At 57.6% G+C, this 26,701-nt stretch overlaps 1 protein-coding gene across 3 annotated transcripts in view; it reads right to left on the reverse strand.

The window, feature by feature from the left end:
• Window positions 1-1,974: 1,974 nt before the first annotated feature.
• Window positions 1,975-26,701, reverse strand: part of SLC45A4 (solute carrier family 45 member 4) — a 73,916-nt gene continuing 49,189 nt past the window's right edge. The window contains exons 3-9 of one of the 3 annotated variants that reach the window (XM_033419720.2): window positions 10,650-10,838; window positions 9,135-9,314; window positions 7,294-8,315; window positions 6,453-6,552; window positions 5,146-5,357; window positions 3,421-3,777; window positions 1,975-2,937 (exon numbers count right to left, since the gene is read on the reverse strand). In XM_033419720.2, the coding sequence (XP_033275611.1) occupies window positions 2,713-2,937; window positions 3,421-3,777; window positions 5,146-5,357; window positions 6,453-6,552; window positions 7,294-8,315; window positions 9,135-9,314; window positions 10,650-10,838 (2,285 nt within the window). In that variant the 3' untranslated portion in view covers window positions 1,975-2,712. Of the gene's footprint in view, window positions 3,778-5,145; window positions 5,358-6,452; window positions 6,553-7,293; window positions 8,316-9,134; window positions 9,315-10,649; window positions 10,839-26,701 lie in introns of all 3 variants that reach the window. The other 2 variants (XM_049700434.1, XM_004265293.4) reach the window with 2 other exon arrangements.

The raw sequence follows: 26,701 nt of genomic DNA on the forward strand, positions 1-26,701 counted from the left end.
AGAGGACGGCCCTTCCCCACAAGCTCTACCAGCCACTCCTGCCCCTGCAGCCTCTCAGAGGCTCCACCTTGGGGTTCTGGGGGGCCAGAGATCTACGTCTCCACACACTCGAGCCTTTAAGAAAACACACCCGAGGACCATTTGGAGCCAGCCGCCCTGCCTCCCTCTGGGGGACACTGCTGGTCCCCCCACCTCAGGGGCCCTCCAGCCACCCGGGGAACATCGCAGTGCTGACCCTGCCGACAGAATGGGGACCAGGTCCCACCTGGCCGACCTCGATGGCCCCTCGAGCCTCCCCACGGGGGCGCTCCCACACAGGGCAGACCCCTGCCACGTGTTTGGGGCATCGATTTGATTCTCCACTCAGCGGGATTTTATAGGGAACCAGGGGTGCAAACCAGACCTATGTTACCCTATTTTGGTAGTAAGTCCATTTATATGACACGGCGACCAACCAAATCCCTGCCAAGCCCCCTGCTCAGGGACGCCGGGCCCTGAGCGGTGCCCACAGACCCCCGGGGCCCACAAGGCCAACTCCAGGGTCATCTCCAGCATCGGCCACCCGGCCAGCCTACCCAGGGGTTGTCACAGCCCACTGGTCACAGCCTGACCAGTCCCCTTGGCCGGAGCACCAGACAGAGGACGCTTCGAGTTAGCAGGCCACAGAGCACCGCTCTGGGGCAGTCGCCCCACGTCGCCCTGAGGTACAGCGATAGGACACACCCCTGAGCCATGGGCGGCAACCACCGCGCTCACGCAGCCCGCCCGCCCTGCCTCTCGGCTCCTCTTAAGACACAAGGTGACGACAGAGCTTCAAGTCAGTGCGACCTGGGAATAACCTCACTGCAAGGATGGTGCCTGCTCGCTCCCAGGCGAGGGGCCGGGAGGGCAGTGCTGCGGGCCGGCTCCATGGCTGCCCCCGATCCAGACCGCAAGGCACCTGCCCTCCCAGACCGACACAGTAAGACACACTTTGGTCACAAACAGCCAGAGGCTTTGAAATCTGTAAAGCTCGATGGCAGGACACTCGCTTCTGCCCGGAGCCGCCAGCAGCGGCCACGCCCTTCCCTGCAGGCCTTTATCGCAAGCACTTTCCAGGTGGTTCTTGTCCTAACAGTGACTTCAACAAATGTCCTTTGATGTCTTCGCTGGTGCAGATCACGGTCAACTTTAAGGCTGGGATCTCCAGGGTCAACACGCTTTCCAGGTGGTGGTCTCGCCACAAGCCCCTCTTGCTCCTATAAATCAAACCCCAGCCGGGCCCTGAGGGCCCTGGGTCTGGAAGGGAGCGCTGGCTGTGGATAGGGGCGGGCCCACGAGGGGTGGCCCTCTCCCCACCATCCCCGCCACCATCCCCATATAGTCTATGCTCTCCGGCCTCCCTGTTTTCTAGCTGCCAGGAGAATCCTCGAGGAGCAGCTAAACGCAGGCTGCGATCGAATCACAGCAGGAGGACCTACCATCCGAAAGCTATGAAGGCCACTGAACTGCATGTCAGTGACCTGCTGGGGGCACCCGCTTGGCTGGGGGGAGCGGGAGGCGAGGGGGAGGGTGTTGAGAAGCACACACCGGATGGCCAGTGGGGGCCTCAGGAACACCGAGAGGGCCTCCAGTGGTGGGAAGGGCTTTCCCATCCAAGCACGAGATTCCCAAGGTCATGCTCCAGCTATGATGCCATCGAAAACACTCCCATCTTCTGGTCGGTTCTCTGTGATCCTGGGCTTCTGAGGGAGGACACGTGGCCTGTGGACACGTCCGACATGGACAGGCACCGCTGCTCCTTGGGCACAAACCACAACCTACAAAGTACCACCAGCAACGGACGGGGCAAGACCAGAGGCTGTGGTCAAATACATCAAATACCGCTACTCCTTTCAACACACAGGAAATTCAAGTAGTTTATTTAAAAACTGCTTAACTTCATCTTGAAATATATGTTTGCTTTAGAATGATCATATTGCAGCATGATTCTCATGCATTTTAAAGTACTTTATTTAAAAAAACATCAACTTGAGGCAGCGAAGTATTACAATCCTCTCTCACTTCATCCGGGTAATGGGCGGGAGGCCTCCCTTCTTTCTCCTGAGATCAGTAAACCTAGACTGACCGTTCCAAAGAAGAAAAGCAGAAACTGCTTAGTTATAAAGAGAGTGTGGTTTGAAAAGCATTTCCAAACAGATGCAGCATGTGACGACCGTGCTTCCCCGGGGCCCGAGTTTGGTTCTCCGCTGAAACTAGAAACACCGCGCCGAGTTGACCCGTGGACTGGACCTTCCTTCCGTCCCAAGACCCACTTCTTCACCGTGAGGTGGCTCCGGTTCCAGTGGCCAGCGGGGTGAGCAGGCGCAGAGGTCAGAGGGTGCAGAGTGTCCGGCGTGTGGGCCTGGTGGTGGGGCGCCAGAGGCAGAGCCACACCGGGAGCTCTGCCCTCGTGATTTCCCGCACAAATGGTTTACAGACAAATCAAAGTGCAACACAAGAACCACAGCCTCTCCAGGGAGCTTCGGACAGGACGACGGGCAGGAGGGCTGGGCACGGGCAGCCACACACAGGTCGCAGGCAGGGGCAGGTCTGCTAGTTCAAGGGCTACCCCGGCGCTGGCAGCCCATCCCAGCCCGCTGGGCGGGGGGTCTGGAATTGGCCCTTGTGAATTGCCCTGGTCACCCCACGAGAACCCGGGGGCCTTGCCTCCTCCTGGCTTTGGTGTCACTACTACTGTTGCCCGCTGCCCACGAACAGGGCTGCCCGGGCACAATGCGGCAGACTCTGAGGAAAACAGGAGATAGATGCTGTTCTTCCAAGAAAACCACAGTTTCGGGAAAAAAAAAAAAAGAAGAAAAAAAAATTTTTTTTCCTAAAGTAATCATAGAGAAAAATACTCTCCAATAGCTGCAGCACCAACAAAATGTGATGAGATCTGACTGAACGTCCAAATACCTGTAGGCATCCACAGGGAAAAAAATTTGATAAAAATGTTTTAGTCACTGACTACATGACTGCTATCTGAAGAATTCAGATAAGATATAGCAAAATACATCAGATATTTTTTGTTTTCAATTATAACTTTAGAAATGCAAAATCCTTATTTTTTTCTAAATCACTTATGGTCTATGTTGTAAATCTGGTTTATAATTTTAAACCATGCAGAATAATATACCTGCAGAGTAAAAGACAAAGTTGAAATTAAAAGATCCTTTTCAATAAAAAAAAAATTTCAAATGATTCTTTTTAATTGTGGGAAAAGTAATTAACGTGGTATTTTTGCCTAGTGGCGCAGAACTACCCTACAACTACCGAGCCTCCACTCTGGTTTGCACTGCCGCTAAGGCCACAGCAGCCAGCCTGCAGGGGCGGTGTCCCCCGCCCCTCCCCGCCTCCCTGCCCACCCTGGAATGTGTGTGCACGGGGCGCGGCTCAGACCATCGACTGGGTCTCCGTGAGCCGCTGCGGGCCCTCCTTCCGGGACAGCTTCAGGACCGTGGGCTTCTCGATGCCGCTGCTCCCGCCTTCGCCCAGAGCCTGGGAAGACAGGCCCTTCTGCTCTTCCTTGGCCTCTTCAGACCCCTCTGGGTAGATGACCAGGAAGGTGGCCGTCAGGAAGCCCAGGAAAGAGCCCACAGAGGCCACCATAGGGATGACACGCACAGTCCCGACCGCATCGACCACGCTGCCCAGGGCGGAGGCCACCAGGATCTGGGAGATATAGACCTGGCAGGAGAGGATAGCACAGTCTATGCCAAAGCCACGCTTGGAGTTCCCGGGGCTGTGGTGAACGTACTGCAAGAGAGGAGGACACAGGCGTGAGGGCCGGGGGGTCAAGCCGTCGATCATCCTTCCCAGGGTTTGAACATTAGCTCAGAAGCCTGGACACAAAACCTGCCTTCCCCTCAGCCTGCCTGTCCCCGTCCTCACCCGACTTCTATCGAACATATAGTATTGGAGGTGCTGGCCATTGCGATAAGGTAAGGAAAATACATTAAACCTATTAAGAACTGGAGTATACATATAGCTAACTCACTTTGTTATACAGCAGAAACTAACACACCATTGTGAAGCAATTATACTCCAATAAAGATGTTTGAAAAAAAAGAACTAGAGGGGCTTCCCTGGTGGCGCAGTAGTTAAGAATCTGCCCGCCAATGCAGAGGACATGGGTTCGAGCCCTGGTCCGGGAAGATCCCACATGCCGCAGTGCAACTAAGCCCGTGTGCCACAAGAACTAAGCCTGCGCTCTAGAGCCCGCGAGCCGCAACTACTGAGCCTGCGTGCCGCAACTACTGAAGCCCGCGCGCCAAAGCCCGTGCTCCATGACGAGAAGCCACAGCAATGAGAAGCCCAAGGACTGCAACAAAGAGTAACCCCCTCTCGCCGCGGCTAGAAAAGGCCTGCGTGCAGCAATGAAGACCCAACGCAGCCCAAAATAAATTCCTTTAAAAAGAAATACAAATGAGAAACGTAAGTATTGTCTTTAAGAAGAATTGGAAAGCAAGAAACAAAGCTCATTACCCATGGATGATGTGATTGTGTATGCAGAAAGCCCAGAAGAATCTATAAATATACTACAACAATTAAGAGAATACACCATACTTAGGGAATATCATAAAGGCTCAATACTATAAACTTTGAACTCTCTCTAAATTGATATATGTAATCAATGTGTTTCCAATAAAAAAAAATCCCAGAAGCTTATTCTAACGTTTAAATGGTCAAGAATACCCAAGACAATCTTGAAGAACCAAGTTGAAGAACTTATACTACAAGGTTTCAGGTCCTATTATAAAACTACTTAAGACAGTGAAGGATCACCTGTCTAAGGACAGACAGACCCACGGAAGAGAACACAGAGATGCCCCCAGACAGACACCTGACTTATGACGATCACGGCACGGCAGTGCGGGGGGGACACTGGGTCACAAGGCCATCCCCATCCTTTGTGAGGAAGCCAAAAAGTTCTGATCTACCTTAGACCACACACACGAAGTCCACCCCAGGTAGGCCACAGGCCGAGGGTGCGAGTGCGAGGGAAGACGTGAGCAGGAATGTCCCATGCAGCAGGGCTGGTGAGAACCCCAGAGCCGCCCACAGCTGCTGACCCTGCCCCAGGACCTCACCCACCCGCTCCCCACGCCCCCACCGGCCACGCACCTCCTTAATGTCGTGGTACTGCCCGAGCAGGGCGTAGGGGCAGTAGGAGATGCTCATGGAGACGACGCCCATGGTGCTGATCATGATCATGGCCACGTAGACGTTGGCGAACATGGCCATCACGGCCGTGCCGATGGAGAAGCCCAGCGTCCCCAGCACGTAGATGATCCTGATGCTCAGGTCGTAGTTGTCCAGGTACTTCTGTAGCAGGGCTGCGGAGACAGGCCACCAGGTGACTGCCAGGCACCGCCCACGCGCTACCCTCCCTCTACCGCCGCACTCAGCCCGGCCCCGGAACAGGTGGCCGCCCCTCTTCTTTGCCCGCCAGGCCACCACATGGTGCTCCCGAACGGGCCACAGCTCACCGTGCCCCACGCGGCTGCCGGGGGCTCCGCACCGCAGAAGGAAGGCGGAGCTCTTGGTCCCAGACCCCATGACCTGGTGCTGTCCTGCAGCTCCCTGGGGCCTCCCTACCCTGCAAGGTCAGGCCTTCCTGATCCTTCCACCAGTCCAGGCCCACTCGGCACCCTCTTGGGCCCTGTGCCTGGTCCTGCCTCGAAGACCGAGCTGTTGCTGGTTTTCCTCGCAAGCACCCACCCCCTCTGGGTCTGGAAGGACTCACCCTTCCAGACTCCTGCTCACCCTTCCTGACCCAGCTCTCCCAAGAAGTCCTCTATTAAAGCATCGACAGCACTATGACCGTCATGAAGGCTGCCCGCTGCCCCTGGCTGTTATCTTGGTCATCCTCAGGTAAGAGCACAGGCAGGGGGCCCGGCCCAGGCTCAGCCAGGAGACCCCTAACTGCGGCTCTGCCTCGTTTCCAGAAGCTGTGCCAGCATGTCGCTCCCGGGACTGAAGTCTGTCACTCCCACCCCCTATCCTCCAGGACACAGCTGACCCCAGGGAAAGGCTGCTTGTCTCCTCCAGCCACCCTGACCTCCGGCAGGGCCCAAACATACCGTATACGCTCAGGCAGGACCCAGGATGCCTGCCTCACCTCCCCCTGGCTGAGGGCACAGCTCCTGCAGTGCCGCCACCCCCTGAGCCGTGGTCAGACCCCTCCCCGAGGAGCCTAGGCAGGCGCCTGCCCAGAGGACAGCCCACGGCGGGTCTCAGGACACCGGTTCCCAGTATCAGGCTAAGGTGGCTTATTCCCAAGGTGAGGATGAGTGGATTTCTACGCTGCTGTCCCTGAGGGGTGGCCCTGTCTGGTCAGGGCCCGCCATCCACAGAGCAGGATGCCCGTCGGTCTTTCCAGTCATGGAGCACGTCCAGACAAACGGCTCACCTGACTGGGGGCCGCTTACCCGAGCAAGTCGCACCGGTGGCCGCGTAGATGACCAAGCCCCAGCAGCCCATCTTCACGCCCGCGTTGTAGGCCTGCCATGCAGTCGAGTTGGATGGAGCCTGTTCCAGAAACGAGACTGGGGTTCAGGGGGTGGGGACAGCGTGCTGTACCTCTGGGCAAAGGAGGTCACTGATGTGGAAATTTACATCTCGGCTGCAGGCGAGCCGTGCAGCACTGTGGTAGCACCGCACGGAGGAAGGAGCAGCCGTGGCCTAGGCCGGGACCTGTGGCAGATCGTCTGCACCCCCCAGCCTCGCTCCTGCCCCGCCTCTGGCAGATGCGACCTACAGCTCCTGCCTCTGCCCTCTTGGAGCCCAGAGGCCGCGTGAAGCAGCTCAGACAGTACAGGACGGTGAGGACCACGTGGGGCGGGAAGGCCTGAGTCTGCGCTGGGACCATCTCAGACCTCCCAGCCCGACTCTGGGCGACACAGGCACAGGTGCAAGTCAGCTGACGCCACGGGGACTAGGACCCACACCCAGCTGGCCCAGCCACAAGCCAGCACATCGCTGCTTTAACCCTCTGTGCACGGCGTCTGTACGCGGCGGGAGTGGGCCTTCCTGCCTCTGGCTCCTCGGCGCTCCGGTACTTGCCGAAGCCTGCCGTTTGCTCGCCGCAGACCCCAGTGTGAATGCCCTCTCGGGCACACATGACGATTCCCGACCGTGTCAGCAGGGCTGCATGCTGGCTGGCGGCCCACCATGCACCCCTGCAGCTTTGGGGGTGGCCTGCTGGGCGCCAGGGAACCAGGCTGTCACCACAACCAGGCTCCGCCCCCCCCCAAGTGCCCGGGCGCTCACCTTGGGGTCCCCCTCAAAGATGACCTGGCCCATGAAGTCGGTGTAGAACACGGCCTCAGCGATGACGGAGAACCAGGTGAGCAGGTGGCAGAGGCAGAGCCGCACCAGCTCCTGGGGCATCTTCAGCATGGACAGCCAGAGCAGCCGGACAGTGGTCTCGCCCTCGCCCTCCTCGCTCTCTGTGTCCCCGCTGGACGTGGTGGCCCCGCTCTGGTTGCGGCGGCGGCAGCGCTGCCGCTGCCGCTTCTGCAGGTCGTACAGGTCGCTCATGCTGCGCGAGGGCTTGATCAGGACCACGGCGTTGGCGCGCCGGTAGCGGTAGCGGTGGGACCCGGTCTTGCCATAGTAGGAGAAGGTGCTGGAGGCCTGCCGGCGGAACATGTGCCGACGCCGACGCCCGGAGCCCGCCGTGGCCGTGGGCTTCACGTCCACCCGGCTGCAGCCGCCGAGGCCGCCGTGGGGTGGGGAGCTGCCTCCGTTGGGGAGCCCAGCCGTGCTCAGGTGGTTCTCCAGCAGGGTCTCGTCCTCCCCGGCGGGTTCGCAGAGCAGCGGGGGCAGGTGGGGCGGCCGGGCCCGGGCGAGCTCCTGGCTGGTGCTGCAGGGAGTGCCAGGGTAGGAGGCGTCGTGGAAGATGGATGGCTCAATGTCATGCAAGAAGAGCAGCTCGGGCTCCAGGCCCAGCGCGGCGTCCGGCACGTGCAGCACCGAGTCGCTCTTGCTGCGCACGATGCCCGCGTCCAGGTAGTCCAGGGACAGCTCGTGCGCTGACTGCACCTCGTCCGGGAACAGGGCGCCGCCGTCCAGGGCGCTGGGGGCCGGGGCCTCGGCCGCGTCCACGCTGCGCTCCTGCTGGGGGCCGTACTGCTCCTCGTCGATGCTGAACAGGTGCAGGGCCACTGACACCGAGAACACAATGGCCGCGAAGAAGAAGAGCACCTCGTTCTGCGTCCGGAACCAGGAGCACAAGAAGGTCTGGGTCCAGTCCAGCCCCCCCAGCACGTAGCCGATGGCCCCGCCAAGGCCTGAGGGAAGGGGAGGGGTGGTAGTGAGCCGCGAGCCGAGCCAGGGGGAACCCAGACGGGAGTTCAACACCCCCAACACACACACATGCACACATACACGCGCACACAGACACAGGTCCACACACACACGGGTCCACACACACACACGGGTACACACACACACGGGTACACACACACACACACGGGTACACACACACACACACACACACACACACGGGTACACACACACACACACACAGGTACACACACACACACACACACACACACACACACACACACACACACACACACACACACACACACACACACACACACACACACACACACACACACACACACACTGGGGTCCAGGGCTGCCACTCAGAGAAAACGGGAGGAACAAGGACATGAGGAACGACACCTGAGCCCGGGTTCGGAATCCTGAGCTGACAGGTTCCTGCTTCATGAATTGGGACAGAAACGGGCGCCTGCCCGCCCAGGGAATGCTCTCCGCGCTCCCCGCCATCCCGAGCTCACATTCTCACATTCCCACATTCCCACATTCCCGTCGGATGGGAAAGCTGCCCGACTGCAGGGGGCGGCCAGCACAGGGCCCTGGACTGGGGCCGCCCGGCTAGCACCCCAGACCACAGTCACCTGGCCCTGCCAGGATCTCAGCTCACTGCCTCGCCCACCAGCGTCTGAGACAAAAAAGCCTCACGCGGAGGCCATGGGAGCAGCCTCCACCAGCCCTGCCGACCTCAGACGAGCCAGGTAAGGACCGGGGTGCGGCGAACGGGGGGCCGGGGCCTGGGGACGGGCGGGGCAGGGCGCGCTCACCGGCAGAGAAGGCATGGATGTTGAGGGCCATGTCCTGCTCGTCACTGTCCGCCACGTCCAGCAGGTAGGCGCGGATGGGCCCCTCGGTGGCGTCAGCGCTGAAATCCAGGACCACCACCCCCAGCACCGTGAGGACGATGCCAATGGGCTGCCGGGTGGGGACATCGCCGAGGGACAGACCTGACAGGGCACAAAGGAGCAGCCGATCTCAGCCCAGTGGCGGGCAGTGACCTCCCGGGGAGACAGCGGCCTCCCGCCCCAGCCTGAAGGGCACGTGCTCCTCAGCACAGCCTCTCCTTACGGAAGGAGAGTTTTGTCTTTCCTGGCTCTGGGAAGGAGGCTGTGAGCCGTAATCACGCACCTGCCTCAGGTGAGTCTGGCCCTGAACCCAGAGACCAACCTGCTCCCCTGACAGCTGAGCTAAAGCTGGTTTTACTGGATTCACCGCCGTGGGACCGAGGGGCACTCTGTGCACAAAAGTGATGAGGGGGCACTGGGCTCATGGTCTGGAACCCAGGACCAGCCCCTGAGCTCTGCAGATGAGGCGGGTCTCAGACACACCCTCCCTGCTTGAGGGCAGGGGACCTGCTGGCTACCTGGACCCGGCAATGCCCGGGAGCAACACAGGTGCAGCAAGACAGAGGGCACCGGGCCGGAGCTCCGAGCCGCTGCGTTTGGGCCACAGTGGGCCGGGTCCACCTGCACACACAGGTCCTCGAGAAAGCCGCAACAGGCCCTCTAAACTGTGCCCGCAGGTGCCAGGAGGGCGGCACCCCCGGACTCCTGATCCGGGGGCATCTGGATGGAGGGGAGGTGGGTGGGCGCTCAGCTCAGGGAGGCCTTCCTCGGCCGCCCCCACCAAGCTGGCACTAAGCTCGCCCCAGGCGGTCTCATGCAGCCTCTGAGCAGCTGAGCAAAGTTTTCTTTCTGCGCCGCCCTCCCCAGTTCCTGAGCCTCCTAGCATCAGTGACCCCCGCCTGAACTGATGCGGACTCGGGGCAGGCTCGCCTATGTCAGAACACAGATCAAGCCTTCGACTTACAAAGTCGTTGCCAGAAAACAGGGTTTTGTTTTTCACCAGTGCTGGCGGTTGCTCTCAAGCAAAAGCTATTTTCCCACATGTAGTTGTTTTACTTGAAAACAAAACAACAACAAAAAGAAGCAAAACAAACCACGAGTACACGAAAGAAACAAACAAAAAAGTATCACACTAGGTCTGGACATTTTCAATACCAAGCCTAAGAAAAGGAGAAAAAAAAAAAGAGAAAAGATAATTTCTGAAATAATGCTGGAAACAGGACGTGGTGTCAGATACGCATTAAAAACAAACGGATCACAACAGGAAACGCTCCCTGAGAACAGGTTCCCACGGCGTTCCCACGTGGGGCCCGTGGCAGGGCCACCGCCCGGGCGCCCAGGGCTCTGCACAGCTGCCCAGTCCGGGACCAGCCGGTCTAAATTCTTTAAACATGCGCATCTTATCGAGTCCCAGGCAGGGCTCTGCAGGACACTCACCGATGGCAGAGCCATTAAGGAAAAGTGCCACTCCAAAGAGCACGCCCACGCAGAGCACGAGGATGAAAGGCCGCCGGCGGCCCCAGCTTAGGGTACACCGGTCACTCGCGGAGCCGATGAGGGGGGTGAAGACGAGGCCAAGGATGGGGCTCAGGAACCAGGTGAGGCTGTAGTACTGCTCCGGAAGGCCTGCAACAGACACGCGGGCCATTACACACGCGGGCGGGCGCGCTGCAGACCGCCTGCCCCAGGCAGCTCGGGCCGCGCGCACACACCCCTGCCAGCTAGAGATCCCCCAGCCAGACGTCCCCACCTGCCAGGCCCGGTGTCTGAAATCAGCCAAAGCCCGACGGTGAAGCATCAGGTGGCCCGAGGCCAGACCTGGGCCGAAGAGCCCGTGTCCTGGAACCTGCCCAGGGCGCACTCGGCAGGCGGGCACACAGCGTACGGTGCAGGACACAGGACCCAGCGGGCCCGGGCCGCCATGCACACGTGGAGAGGCACCTGCAGGGGCAGCGGCACGAGGGCAAGACCCTCTCATTCCTCTGGCACTGACCAGGGCCTGGGGTCTCAGGGGCTGCTCAACGCCACCCTTGGGAACCAGGCACTGAGCCCGTCAGCCCACAAGGCGGGCAGGGGACTGACGCTCCGCTCCCGGGATCCTGGGCCTCACAGCTGAAATCTAAATTACGAGGGTTTGCAGAGGGTTCTTGCAGCCACTGACGCACTAACTGACCCCAGCAGTGGGCTTCTGAGCGCTACTGAGGGGCGGCAAGAGGGGAGGCCTCAGTGTGTGTCCAGCTGGAACCAGGGGGTTGTGTCTGGCGCTTAATCCTCCTAACTGCCCAGGGAGGCAGGGATTACTGTATCCATTTCACAGACCGGAAATCTGAAGCTCAGAGAGGTTTAGCTAGGCAATCTGCCCTGGGTCACAGAGCGAAAAAGTAGGAGCCTAGGACTTAAACCCAGGGCTGCCTGATTTCGAAGTCTATGTACCCCCCACCCCACTCTACATGCCTCCTCCCTATAACACAAACCCAACGCCCATCGCCACTGGAACAACGAGAAACTGAGTCTGTCTCATTCATACGCAGGACAACAGGCAGAATCCCGCACACGCTGGGTGCACAAGGGCACACACTGTGGGTTCCATTTACAGGATGTCCAATGGGGCCAAAGGAGTGTCTGCTGGCAGAAGCCAGGGTGCTGGTCGCCCGTGGGAGGGGCAGGGGCTTCGGGCTGGTGTGTTCTGACCTTGATCTGGATGGGGGTCCCTGGTGACAGCTCACCCAGCTGGAGACTTGGACCATGCACCTTCTCTGTGTCATACTTCAACGAAGAGTTTATATAAAAAAAATAAAAGCGTGCCTTGGCACCCCAGCGATTGTTAGCTAATGTCTTACACCACCAAAGGCCCTGAGAAACGGAATATTGTGCTGAACTACTAAGAAAAATAAACTGTAGGAGGAGGAAATCGTTTTCAAAGGAGGAGGGAAGCACCTTTCAAAATCGTTGCTAACGTGCCCATTAAAATATTTATGCATTCAGCCTAGAATTCAAGGTGTCAGCCTCGACCTTTACACCACACAGAACCTTAGGAAGGGCGAATTCTGTTCCTGATTCTAGTCAGCAGAACGCACTGGTGTTTCAGGAAATGAGAAGCTTGCCGAGTGTGCTCTGCTGACAAGCGGTGGTTTACATGGTAGGCCCGGGTCGTCGGCGTTCACTGTCAAAGTCAGGCACTGGGGAAACGACAGCGGTACCGGCCACATCGGCCGCGGCGACACTTCCTATGCTCAAGAACGCACAGTGTTGAAGCATCAGGCTTCTCAAAAACAGCTCCCTCACAAAACCATCTAGCGGGTGCGGTGTAGTCTGTTTCAGAGAAAGGAAAGCATTTTTACCCCAATGGACAGACTCTTAACTATTGTTGGGCTTTTCAAATGTCACAACTTTACTCATGAACGGTGACTAGCTTGGTGACGGGGCTCCGTGCAGAGCTGCAGCACGCATGCACTTGCGCGCACGCATGCACTTGCGCACACGCAGGCACGTGTGCCTGCTGTCTCCCCTGGGGGCCTGGCCCTCCCGCTTCAGGCACAAGGAAGTGTTCTGGGCTTCTGCACCTGCTGACTCTCACCTCCCTACCTGGTACCTCTTAGAACTCTGAGGGGTCACCCACCCAGGAGGCTCCCACTCACCAGGGCTCACCACCACTGCTGTAAGTCCACAGCTGCTGAACCACCTGTATGCGATCCCAAGAGACGGGCATCTCTGAGGGTGGAGACCCACAGAGGTACCAACAACAGCTGAACTGAACCAAACCCGAGGTGCCCCTGCAGCGGGGTCAGCCTGAAGACCCCAACCACCGACCTCTGACCCTGCGCACTGCTGCTGGCCAGCCCCCAACCCGGGTCTGATCTTCAGCTGTGGTTGGCCACCCCACCCCCCGGTGCCCTCACCCGCCAGGCCTACCATCTGCCCCAGGCCACCTTCCGCATCCCCAGCCAGCCCACCACACACGCCTCCTGGCATCAGTCATCTTGGCTCCCGGTGCCGAACGCACTCAGCACTGGTCCAGGAGCAGGGAGGCTGGGCACACAGCACCCCTGGGGCCGGCTGTGCTTGCTATGCGGTGGGGGAGCGGTGGCTCCTGGCCTTGGCAGCTTCCAGTCCCAGGGGGACGGGCATTAGCAAATTCACCAGGCGACAAGCATCTCAGGGCGACCCGTGGCGCTTCAGGGACTGAGGGGTCGGGAGGGCAGCACCCTTGAGTCTGAGGGAGAGAAGCGGATGGGGTGCCGGGCGGCGGGGGCAGAGCGGGTGGGTGTTTCTCTGGCCATGGCAGGTGGAGCTCTTTACAGAGCAGAAGACCCTGCGACCCCGGCCGGGCCTCCCACAGGGGACAAGGGACGGGAGTTGCGGGACCTGCAGCATCATCCCTCGCACCTGCCCGGATGTCGGGGACACGGGAGGAGTCAGCACTGGATCCCTCCTGGCACCTCGGCTCGGCGTGGCCGGAGGGAGGCTGCTGGGCAGGGCGGCCAGCAGGGCCCCACTGTCATCCCAACGCTGCTCAGAGGACAGGTGTTCGTTCCAACCCGTCTCCTTCTCAAGGTCAATGCTCTGGAACACGACTGAGCAACTCTGTGGCCCCTTTTTGTTAAGAAGGTTGCTACGTTTTTTTAATGGTCGAAAAAGATCAAAGTAAGCACATTTCCTGACATGTAAAAAGTGTCTGTAAATAAAGTTTTATTGGAACGAGGCCACACTTGTCCGCTGATGAACGGCTGCTTTGAGCTCCGTGGCAGAGCTTGGAGCTGCTACAGACACGCGGCCAGAGCGCCAGGAACATTCACTCTGGCCCCAACAGGAACCGCCTGCCAACCCCTGCTCTAGATGCAGCACGGTTGTGTGTCGTCCAGGGTTTGTCCGTCTCCTGAGTTGTGCTCAGTCGGCCCTATTACTGAGGAAAGAGGGGTGTGAAATTTCCCAACAATGACCGCGAATGACTGTTGGATTCTGCCTGTCCTTGCCTCACCCGTGTCTTAGGCTCTGTTCCTCAGCACAGGCACCTCACTCCTGAGCCCACCCTTCCGTCCTGTGAGCTGCCCTCTGTACCCCCGGCAGTGCTTCGTCTGTATCTGAAGCCCCCTTTATCTGGGGTTAATACTCCCCCCAGCCGACTCAGGCTGCCTGTTCCCACCTTTTCACCTCAACCCCTCTGCGTCAGTCACGGTGTTTTACAAGAAGATGGGCGGGTCTTGCTCTTCCACCCACTCTGGTGTGTCTCCTCGCTGGCGTTTCGTCACTTACGTTTCGAGTAACTGCTCGCGTGGGTGACGTCAGGGCTGCCGTTTTGCTGTCTGCCCCCTCCTGGGGTCTCTGTTCCTCTTGTTCCTGCCTTCTTTTGGTTAACTGAGTATTTCTCCACCTTCCATTTTAATTTACACGTTGGCATTTTAGCATCATTTTGTAGTGGCTGCTCTACAGACTGCCTTACATGTCAGCTTTCAGTCTATTAGTGGATATCGTTCACATCACATAAGAAATTAGTGACTGTCTGTGCCCGTTTACCCCAAGCCCCTTTATGTTGAAGCTGGAACATACGTTTCACGTGCAGACATGATAAACCCCACGCTGTGCTGTGAGTTTTACCTGAAACAGTCATTCATTTTAGAAGAATTAATAGGAAGCTGGTCTTTTATCTTTACCACCCGTCTTACCATTTCCGTACCCTTCCTTCTTCCTCCTCGAGGTCCCAGTGTCCGTGTGCTATCACTTCTCTTCAGCCTGAAGAGCTGTTTTTGGCTTCTTCAGCATTTCCTACAGAGTCTGCTGATGACAAATGCTCTTAGAATTTACTTAAATTCTCTCGACTTCACTTTTTGTTCCTAATGGATATTTTTGCTGGATACAGAACTCTGGGTCAACTCCTCTCCCCGCCAGAACTTGAAGGCACGGTTCCACTGTCTTCTGAGGAGGCTGTAGCCCACATGACTACAGACACATCTTTTCTTCCTCTGGTGCCTCGAGATTTCCCCTCTGTTGCTGCTTTTCAGCAGTTTGACTATGGTGAGCCTAAGCGAGGCTCTCTTTACGTTCATCCTGCTTCACGAAGCTGTAGATTTAAGCTTCCACCAAACTTAGGAGGTTTTCAGTTATTTCTTACTTCACATTTTGATGCCCCATTCTCTTTCCTCTCTTCCGGAGCTCCAATTACACGTATATCAGACACTGTCCCACTGCTTCCTGAAGCTCTGCTCATTTCTTTCTTCAACCTTTGTTCTCTCTGTTCTTCATGTTAAGTCATTTCTACAGACCAATTTCTTAGTGCACTGAATCTTCTCTCATCCCTAAGGTTAATTTTTATTTCAGATACTGCATTTTTCAATTCCAGATTTTTAAATAGCTTCTATTTCTCTGTTGAGATCTTCTACTCTCCACCTGGAGCCTGTTTTCCTTTATGTCCCCGAGCAGAGTCAGAACGTGTCTGATGATTCCAACACAAGTCATCATATTGGGGTCAGGTGCCTTGTGGCCTTTTCTCTGGAGTGAAGGTCATGTTTTCCGTTTTCTTTTCTCCCCAAATGCCTAATAGTATTGAGTTGTAGCGTAGACATTGTAAAACGATGTGTGGCAGAGACTATATTCTGTTACATTCCTCTGATGAACAATGATGTATTTCCCCCACACACAAAGGTCAATAACTGGACTTTGATGAATAATTCTGGTAAAAGCGTTTCTGCACAGATACACAGGTATAAAACACATATAAAAAATGAACATAAAGATTCCTTCTCTCCTTAAGTACGTCTTAGAACAGCCTTGACTGAGTTTAACTTGATATGTATTTCAGAGCTTAAAAACCCAAGAAATTAATAACAGATTTTTGCAGCTTAACTTGAGGCACATGCGTTTATTGTCCTGACACTGGAAATACTTTCTTGACATTTGATTTGATACTCTTATTGGTTAAGCTTTTGCCTTTTAAAAGTTTTCCTAGGAGAAAATACAAGAAAAAAGTATCTATCCAGATTACCCATCACTCTTTGAACATTATTTAGGAATAACGTGATCTTAAAATACGTCAATTTTGAAAAACACTGACAAAATGCTGGACTGTTACTCTTTTTTTTTTTTTTTTTTTTTTTTTTTGCAGTACGTGGACCCCTCACTGCTGTGGCCTCTCCCGTTGCGGAGCACAGGCTCCGGACGCGCAGGCCCAGCCGCTCCGCGGCATGTGGGATCCTCCCGGACCGGGGCACGAACCCGTGTCCCCTGCATCGGCAGGCAGACTCCCAACCACTGCACCACCAGGGAAGCCCCTGGACTGTTATTCTTATATTCAGGATCTCTGTTTTGAAAAAGAAATGAGTATAAAAAAGTAATTTTGTCCTGACATTGGTGGGATGAGATACATTCGTACTGTTGACAAATCCAGCACATAAGAGTGTCTGTTTTAAATGAGATCAACACCAACACGTACCAAGAAGTAGAGAAGCCAACTTTAGGAGACGCGCTCATCCTACCCAGTCCCTCTCGGGTTTTACCACCGTTGATACTTTTGTTTTAACAAACAATTAACTTGGCTGGACGCGGACTCAAAACTGTCTCCCTGCTTTTTTAGCTTTAGCTAAAATCTGTCCCATTTCAGGAATTGCCAAGAGATACGAGCAGAGATGACACATGGGATTAGGGGTTCCCCAGCTCTCACTCTGCCCTTGGGTTCGGGTACCCAGCTGTGTTTTAGCCCCTCTGGGCGGCATCATGTGAGGCCAATCTTCAGGGAAAAAGCCATAAAACACAATGAGAAGCTCACCGGGTGCCCGGCCTTCTCCTACTCTGGCTGCTCTCTAGTGCTGACAGGCACTAGAGGGGAAACTGCACGGATAAAACTGTTCCTTGAAGATTCGGCCTCTTAGCTGGAGGGGCACAGACAGTGGCCAAGTGCCTGCTGCTGGCCATGGGCTCATTACCACAGTGGTGACCATGTGCTGAGAGGGGCTACAGGGCCTGGTCACAAGAGAACTGCTTGTCCACACTCTCTCTCTCTCTGGCCTACACAAACATTCTGTGAACGTCTGTGAGCTGCAAGGCTCTGCGTCAGACGGGAGCAACTGAAGACTGACCACAGAGGACACAGGGAGTGCCTGGGAGACATGCCCCGGCCCCAGCTCGCCCTTGGCTGCTAAGTGCCCACCGCCCACCCCTGACTGACCGGGCCGGCAAATGTGGGACACACAGGGTCTGGCCGATGGAAAGCCTGTGCTCTTCCCAAGTACACACTACGACATGTACGACATGGACATGCGTGGAGAGGCTGGCCATGCAAGGCGACAGAGAAAGCCATCTTCACCGAAGGCGCCCCCTGGAAACCCGGGCTTCTCGCCCCTCCCTGGGAGGGAGCACGGCGTGAGCAGTCTGCACTGCCCCGGGACCGCGACAGGAGCCCAAAGGGCCCTCACGTGGCAGCTCACGCTTCAGCACCCGACAGGCAGACCCACTGCCAGTTCCCCTCGGGCAGCGGCACTTACATTCCCGGGGCCCCTGTGCCTGCTGGCCGTCGTGTGTGTACTTCGCCCAAGGAGCTGCTGCGCTGAGGACACTGCCCTGCCCGGGTTAAGAGCGCGGCTCAGCCCGCACGCAGTTTCTGAGGTTCAAGTGCGCGTCACCAGAGTCAGACTCCATTCCATGTGACTCTGCTCGGGCTGCAGTGCCCGCCCGCTCCCCCCAAAAGGCTCCTTTGCACCGAGCTGTGCCCTGTGCTAAGTTTGACGAAGGTGGCCTCTCGGGGCAGGGCTGTCGGGGGAGCCTGTGCTCTGTGGTCACATCCCCTTAGACGCAGAGGTGACCTCTGACCCGTGTGCTTCACAGATGTAAACTGGCAATTTCTGTCCACCTTCTCTGAAAACACGCACATAACTGAAATTAAAACGGGCACGCAATTTAAAGTGACTCTTAGGAACTCATTAGGAAAGTTGTCAAGCTGGGTGCTGGTTAGCAATTCACCCCAAACCTGTGTCCTGCTCGCCCAGAAACACCACCATCACCAGGCTTCTCACCACCCAGAGCGCTGGCCGCCTCAAGAGGGAGCTGGAGGGCCTGCAGGTACGTACGGATTACCTGCTTTGCAGGCTCCCCGGAGCCTCGGCCACCTCCACCAGCGCACCGACCCTGAGAGACCGAGGGACATGGCTCGGGGCTGGCAGGGAGTCAGACCCTCGACCCACCTGCCCCTTCAGCTCTGCCCTCCGCCCCCACCAGCTCCAGCCTGTCCTTCTGACGGCCGCCGAGGCGGCTGGGCTGCACCTTCCTCTGGTTAGGCTGCCATCGTCGCCCCCCACCCGACCCTGTTCAAACGACTCCTTCCTCATCTCCTGTTCCCTCCACCTACTGCACCCCCGCCCCCACCCCGAAACTGCCCTCGGAGGTCACCAGGCCACCTACCTGCCAACCCAGCTGGCCCTTGTTTATTAGACTTGGCCGGAGGCCCCAGGAGGGTAGAGGGCGTTGGCATAAATGCCAGCTCCCGGCACAGAGCCCGGTGAGCATGGGCGCCAGGACCACGTGCTTGCTGCGCGAGACGCTGCCGGGCCCTTCCACTCGCACCCCGTCCTCCTTCCTGCTCAGCACGGGACACCCCACACCCAGGGAAGGCCTCCGTGGAGGGGCAACCGGGCAGAGGCTGCAGGACCAGGAGCAGCTGGTCAGGCCGAGGGGCAGGAGCGCCCAGGAGGCCCGACTGGACCGACAGCGGCCTCTGTTCTCCTTTGCCTTGTCCCCAGCTCTCCTAAACGTCCCCCTGGGCTGCAGAGGGAGTGCGAGCCCACCAGGAGCTGAGTGCTTGGGGTGTGGGGACAGCCGGGGTCACCCCGCGCTGGGCAAGGAAGACAAACACTTCCCATCACGTCCCCAGAGCAGCCCCGGAGGAGCGAGCGAGCCCTGAGAACACAGCCCCAACCCCGTCCGTCCCTGGCGTGGCTGCCGCTGGGATGCCCCGGACACGGCATTTCCCAGCAAGGCTCTTACACACGCAGCACCGGTGCGTAGTAAATAATTTTTGTTTTCTTCCCGGCAAAAATGAACAACAATGGTGGGACCAGAAAGGCTCCCCGTTCACAGGAAACGCCGAGGGTGTCACCGCTCGCTGAGGGCTGTGTGAGGTCACGGGCGACAGCGGCCACGCTCAGTCACGCGCGGCCTCCCATTCAGCACAGCCAGCGGCTTTTTTGATAAACTGGTCCTTCTGGGGGGAGGGGGCCAGGGGACTGGGAAAGCTGCCTATAAATCTTTAACAAAAGATCTGAAATGGGAATAGGAACTACATTCTTTCTCTCAATAGACAAAGCCTTCCCCATCAAGATATGCTTGTATTCTCAGACAAAACCTTCATGATAACATTAAAGCCATGAGAACCCGAGCTCTGTGGGAACCTTGGCAGCCTGCAGTAACCCGGGATGAACGTAACCAACCCAGCGGGAACGTGGCACTAAGCAGCCCCCTTGAGGGCCACAGCCGTGAAAAAGCACGGGTCCGGCCGAGGCCCCGGGGCCCAGACGCAGGCATGGTCCCAAGGAAAGTCCCCCCCCCCCCCGCCCCGAGCAGAGAGGGTCTGCACTGGGCAGCGGGGCAACGCCTCGTCCAGCTGGAGGGAGGGCCACAGAGCTGAAGGAGCCTTCCAGAATCCCAGGAAGGTAGGAAGAAGGATTAAGAAAAAGAAGCTCAGATGCCTGTTCTTGGGCCTCCCCCTTGGAACAGCAACCCCTGGTGTTCTGAGTGCAACTGGCCGGACCCTGTGGGTGTCCGCGGGGGCTCCTGTGCAGCCCAAGCCCCTTCCCAGAGTCCAGGCACTTGCCCCGGGCTGGACCTGGGAGCCCAGAACTGAACACAGATGTCCCTCATCACAGCATTAAAGAGCAGGGATGGGTGCCTGAAGGTGCAGACCCCAGCACCTGGGCCATGCGGGGGCCAGTCCCAGTGACGTCGGGGACAGCAGCGACATCAGTGCTGCGGGGAGAGCCATGTGACGCAGAGTTCGTTCGGTGTATGCGTTAGGTGCTCCCTGTGGGTGGACTCTGGTGCCGAACGAGCCATTTCGGATGGAGAGGCAGTAGTCTGGAAACAGCACGATTCGCACTTACCAAAGGCACCATTAGTCAAATTCCGGAAGGTTCCGAACGGCCTTTCTGCCGGTAAAATAAACATGCTCCAGCCCCTCATGTTGGCCCTGAGGCTGGGCGTAGTCTCTAAGGAGTAGACCGCCAGCCCCACCTGGGGGCTGCCCAGCACCTCGGTGGGAGTACTGGTCCTATGCTGGAACGAGGAGGAGCCTCCAGGGCCCAGCAGGATGCCCTCGGCCAGGTGCACGCAGGCACTGAGGCTCTGGGAAACCCGTGGGCGCCCCTCCTGCTCTGCTGGGGCCTGGCTGCGGGGGTCCTTCTTCCCGCAGCTCCCAGGAGCACAGCCCACTGCAGACTGGAGCACCGGCCCCTCCCCGCCACCCACCCATCCCACACTCTTCAAAACAGATGCTGCACTAAGCAAGCGTGCCCAGGGCACGGGTGGGGGGAACGAGCCCGCCCCGAGCCCCGCGACGGCCACTCGGCACCCCGGCCCAGGCTGGCCCCTGTGCAAGGCCTGGACACAGTGGCAGCCAAGGTCTCTCCCAACTCTGAGAGTCTGCGACCTGAATTAGGGTCGGGGGAAAGAACCCAGCCACCACCCTATCTGCTGCGATCCACAGCTCTGGTTTTAATAACAAGTGCGCAGCAACACCCCCAAAGCTCCGGTGGAGCGAGGTTACGGAGCACGCGCTAGGGCGGGGGGACCCCTCCTGCGGACGCCGGCCAACCTCCCTGGTGTGAGTCAGTACTCCCTCCGGCCGACCTCACGGTACCGAAGCGAGGTCAGTGAACCGGGGTTTCAGAGAGCCTCTGCGTGACATCTCCACACGCAGACACGACACACAGAGGTCACCTCCAAGGGCTGGGGACAGTGAAGTGTAGACGGATAGGTAGTTAGGCACGTGAGTGTGTTACCTTCCTCGTCAACGCAATTCACCTGCAAGCGCGTAATTAGTGTTTAAATAATGGATGTGCTCAGCCAAGGACGGACCCAGAGGATTCTGGGAAATTCAGGAGCTGTGGCTCCAGCGCGCCCCGGGCTGCGAGCAGCGCGGCCTTCAGGGTCTGCGCATCATATCCTACCTCCTGAAACGCTATTACACGAAAACTAACAAGTGTCTGGAAACTCAAAAAATTAAATTCTTACTAAATGTTGCTATTACCTTTGTCAATAAAGATCTGGAGTATTTTTTAAAAACCTCTAACCCCATCTCCCTTTATCACATCTCCGCCAAGCGCAGCAGGCGCAGCTCCTGAGGGGCAGGGGCGCTGAGAGCCGAGTTCAAATCCCAGCTCCACCACTGACCTGACTCTGTGGGCGCCTCCTTCCTCACCTGCAAAACTCTGTAAGAGGATGTCACCTGCAGATCTGTGTAGGGATTAGGTCGCTGGAACAGCTGCTGCTGGCATCGTCACCACGGGGTCCACACACCTCACTTCTAAGAGCGGGAAGTGGGAACCAACACCGTTAGCCCAGCTCTCCTCTCCTCCTTTGCTGCAGACTCAGGCCTGGCCTGCCCTCAAGAAGAGGAGAGGCTCCAATTCTGAGTCTACACTTTCTGGCCATGGACCCCTGGGCAAGCCACCTCCCTTCCTGAGCCCCAGCTCCCTCGGCACAGAGGGCCTTGTCCAGGACCCTGGGGAGGACTGACGGATGACAGGCCACATCCCTGGGCCAGCGTGGGAGCCTTATTCACGAGCCCGTTTCGACATTGCCCTTCTGTTAGCACTTAGAGCATCCCTCCACCCCGCCCACCAGAAAAGGGTTCCAGGGGTGGTCAGGGAGTGTGCCAGCTCCACCCTTCCCCTGGTCCTAGACAGCTTGCCTCCAGAACTTTCTCCTCTGCACGGCCACGGCCTCGCCACACTGCAGCGCGGCAGGGCCCCAGAGCTGGTGATGTGGGAAAGCCAGCGGTCGCAGTCTGGCTCCCCGTCCAGGCTCGGCTCTGAGCCTTCCTCCCGGCAGCCGGGCACTCGGGGCTTCCGTGCCCCGGCCTGCAGTGCTGTCCTGCGTGGCGACCTCAGAACCTGCTGTGAAAGTGGGTGTCCTCCCCTTAAAGCTGGCCTGCCCTCCCTGAGGACAGGGGCTGCAGTGCCCCCGCACGTGTGGCCTCACCGCCAGGGAAGGTGGAACACGCGGGCCAAGAGACGCAGACGACCTGCAAGGGCTGGGCCTGGCCCACCCTGCCCCAGGCCACACCACTGGCGACCACCCCACGCGAAACCAACAGCGCGAGACACCTACCCTGCTCTTCAATTAGGTGGGATGACTAAAATTCATGAGAGGCACGAAAGGCCCCATTTATAAGTCATGAGTGTCGGATTACAGGGGGCCGGCTGGTGCGGCTGGTGCCTGGAAAAGCGCTTCAAACCCAGGTGGTGGCTGGGTCTACACAGACTGCATTTCCGGTCTGGCTGTGGTTAAACCCTGCTTTGCTGTCACAGTCTAGCCCGGAAAACGGCGAAGAAAATGAGGACTTATTCATAGTCCAGAGACTGTGGGGAGGACCCGGGGACCAAAGGCCTTCGGCCAGGCCTGCAATGCAGGGCGGCAGCGAGAGGGGGCAGAGTCAGGCTCCCGGCTGAGGAAGAGGAAGAGCGAGTGGCCCTGCGGAGCTGCTGCTGGGCCCAGAGACCTGCCATCAAAGCAGGCAGCGACACCCCCTAATCGTGCTGTGAAATGACAGCAAAATGCAAGGGTGTGTAAGTCTAGAGGGACTTCAAGGACACATAAATAATTTGGTTGAAACTGATGAAGCCTCACACCCTCTCGCTAGGCTCGCTGCCCCCGCCCCTCCTGAGCGGAGCCTGTGGCCTGACCCTTGGCTGTGCTGACCTTGTGCGGGCCCAGGGGCAGGGCTCTTCCAGCCGCGGTCAACAGCACAGCACGCAGGTGCCCAGCCCTGACCGCCTCAAACGGAGGCTTAAACGCTTTCAGTTTCTGCCCGTTTTGCATTGCGTGCTACACACACCTCCACTGCGGATTTGCAGATAAAAGCACTTCTAACAATCACTCCCAATTCAACATGATGGGTGGCAGGCCTTCAAGTTTCTTTCTGTGATGTTTCCATCAGTTTACAAGCTGTAAGATACACCCCACATCCTCTCTCCACTTAAACGGGGGGCAAACAACCTACACTCACCCCAAGACAAATGATTCATCTATATACGATTTACATAATTTATTGATATGTGTATGTATTTCGTGTAAGGTTTAAATAGCTGGGTTTTTAATGACAAAATTACCATCATCTGGGAAATATTTTGCTGGTGGACACATTCTATACGGGTTGCTTTTAAGAGCAAAGAGTAGGACCTACCTGGTGGCACAGTGGTTAAGAATCTGCCTGCCGATGCAGGGGACACAGGTTCAAGCCCTGGTCCGGGAAGATCCCACCTGCTGCGGATCAACTGAGCCCGTACACAACTACTGAGCCTGCACTCTAGAGCCCATGAGCCACAACTACTGAACCCCGTGCGCCTAGAGCCCGTGCTCCGCAACGAGAAGCCACCGCAATGAGAAGCCCGCGCACCACAACGAAGAGTAGACCCTGCTCGCCGCGACTAGAGAAAGCCGCGCGCAGCAACAAAGACCCAACGCAGCCAAAACATAAATAAATAAATTAAAAAAAAAAAAGACTTCTAAAAACCATTCTTGCTTTACCGCTGCTCGCGTGTGCAATACTGGCCAAGGGCAGAATCGCTTGGGTTTCTCTGTAAATCGCCTCCTTGGAGTGGCAGAGAAGGCCTCCTAGGATCTGGCCCACCAGGGGCCTGAGCTCCCTCAAACGACTCTGCACCAAGCTCGTGCCACGCAGGCTTAGTCACAGCTTCCCCAACACGCCGCACTTCCCTCTACGCCTCTCCCTGCCGTGCCGCGGCCTGGAATGTGCCAACTCACCTTCGCTCACTGACCCCCTACTTATTACTCTTTGCGACCAGGAGGCCCAGGGCCACGTCCTCCACACAGCTTCCCCATCCCCCGCCCCCTTTCTGTGCCCGGGAGTTGCCTCCTGTTCTGTTCCTGTTGTCCGCATGCTCCCCTTTGACAGAGCGGGCAGTGACCTGTATTCTGACTGCCCTTCCTACTCTTCCTCTCCAGACCATGAATCACAACCTTGACCCCAGGCCCCGTGAGCACCAGGCACAGCCTCGGCGCCAGCGTGCTACATGACCTCCCTCCAGGCCTTCCCTGACCTGGGGCCCTTCGATCGCTGGCATGAGGGCACCGGCATGCCCACACGGACCCTACGTGCACACGCGGCTCCACCTGAAGCAGAAGCCTAGGCTGCTCCCGCACCACCCCCCCACCCCCCGGCACCTGGCACCACGCCCGGCACCTGGCAGGTAGGTGCTCAGTAAGCGTTGGATGGAAGAACAACAGGCACAGAGCTCCTTGGGAAAAACGACTGCAGCTGACATTTCATTGTTTCTAAAATACAATGATCTGAAACACAAGGAAATCCAGACTTCCCAACGCAAACAAAACAGCCCTGCACGACAGGTTTTCAATCACCTCAGTCAAAATTCAGGAGACTTGGACAAACTCCTGCCCGTTTATGGGTCCCCCCGGCATGCTGCCTGTGCTTTGGGGGCACTGCGAGGGTCCCCCGGCCTGGGTGGGCGGTCACGTCAGGGCTCCCGGGCACGGACACACACGTGTGTCTGGAACTCTCGTCCACTGAGAGAGCGGGCAGTCTGCCACCTCCCAGCCTGGGCCATGTGTCACCCTTCAGGCTTCCTTAGTCTCTCGTCAGCAGGAAATCCAGTTTTCGGTCAGATACTCTGTAAGGCCCATCCAGGTTTCTTTCACGTTTAAAAAATGGGGGTAAAATATACATCACGTAGAAGTGACCACTCTCACCACCTGTGGGTTCAGTGATAGGGACATCCCCACCACCCCCCAGGCCTGAAACTCTGCCCCCGCTCACTCACCCCCCGGGCCCCCCCCGGGCCCACATTCTACGCGCAGGGCCTCGTGGGAGCGGGCTCCCGCAGCCTCTGTCCTTTTGCGTCTGTACTATTTCACACTTAGGCTGGAAGTCTTTCAAGGCCCATCCTCCAGCCCTGTGGGCGGCACCTGCCCCCTCGCTAGATGGCACTCGGGGCGCAGGGGGACGACGAGGACTGAGCCCAGCGCTCTCTCCACAGGGAAGGACCGACTGCCAGACAATCGTCCCCCAAGTCCCAACGGAAGTAGCCTGAGCACCGTCTCCCAACAGCAGGGGACCCTGGGGAGCAGAGCAGACCTGCCCCTACCCTCGGGCCTGCAGACGGGCAACCCAGTATAAGCCTCAGGGTGAGCCAAGCGCCACACAGGGCGGGCAGGTCCAGGGGAAACCCATCCCCAGAGGGCCTTCTGATAGCATTCTCCAGGACTGGACAGCATCAGTTTCCAGCGATGCGAGAAGAACTATTGGATAAGAAGCACAACAAAGAAACCCTCCACCACCTGAAGGAGGATGGCCAAGCCTGGTCCAGTTTTCGCTGAAAATGAAAACTGGAAGCATCAACGCAGAATCCAAACTCAAAGACTCTGAGCTATTCTCAGCCCAGGACCGAACCCCCACACAGAGGAGGTTCCCACACACTGAACAGCGGTGGCACGGAGGACGGGCCCAGAACCAGACGCCTCAGGACCCTCTGCCCGCTGTGACAGCGAGGGTCCTCACATGTCCCAGGCATGGGCCGGCGGCCTGAAAGCCTCTGGAGGCCTGTGGGCATCGCCTCGGCTTGGGCAACGAAAGCAAACACAGTTACAAGCTGGGCGCTGTGTCCTTCCCCTGGGTTCTGGTCCCCAGAACCACCACTCGCGCCTGGACCACTTGCCCATTTCCCGGGCCTTCTGGTACGAGGCCTCCAGACTCCTTGAGTTGTCCCTCTTTCAGGCGACATGGTGGCCCGATTCTCTGAAAATAGCCCGTAAGTGACGCAGCTTCGTGAAATCAAGGAGTGCCAGGTGTGTATACGTATAGCTGATTCACTTGGTTATACAGCAGAAACTAACACACCATTGTAAAGCAATTATACTCCAATAAAGATGTAAAAAAAAACAAAAAAAAACAGGAGTGCCAGGTGAACCAGCAAGGTATGCCTTAGGAATTCTTGTGGCACAAAGGAAACTGAGGGCAGTGAGGTGCTACATCTCCTTTCACAAAACAGAAAGACCAACCAAGAGGGCCACCTGCAGAAGGCCCCTGGGGCGTCATGAGACGCTGAGGGGATTCCTAGGAAGGCAGCGGGCACATCTGAGCCGCAGAAGTGCTGCAGAGTGTAAAGCACACCTGTTGGAAGGTCCACGTTAGATGCGTCGTGCAAAAGGTTAACTCGCAACAGGTCACCTGTGGGCAACATCCTGCTCACTCAAGGACGCCACAGGGGACATGCGTTTGCACTTGGGATACAGCATATGAACCTGCATTGCTC

Source organism: Orcinus orca, chromosome 17, assembly GCF_937001465.1.
Source record: "Orcinus orca chromosome 17, mOrcOrc1.1, whole genome shotgun sequence".
NCBI lineage: Eukaryota > Metazoa > Chordata > Mammalia > Artiodactyla > Delphinidae > Orcinus > Orcinus orca.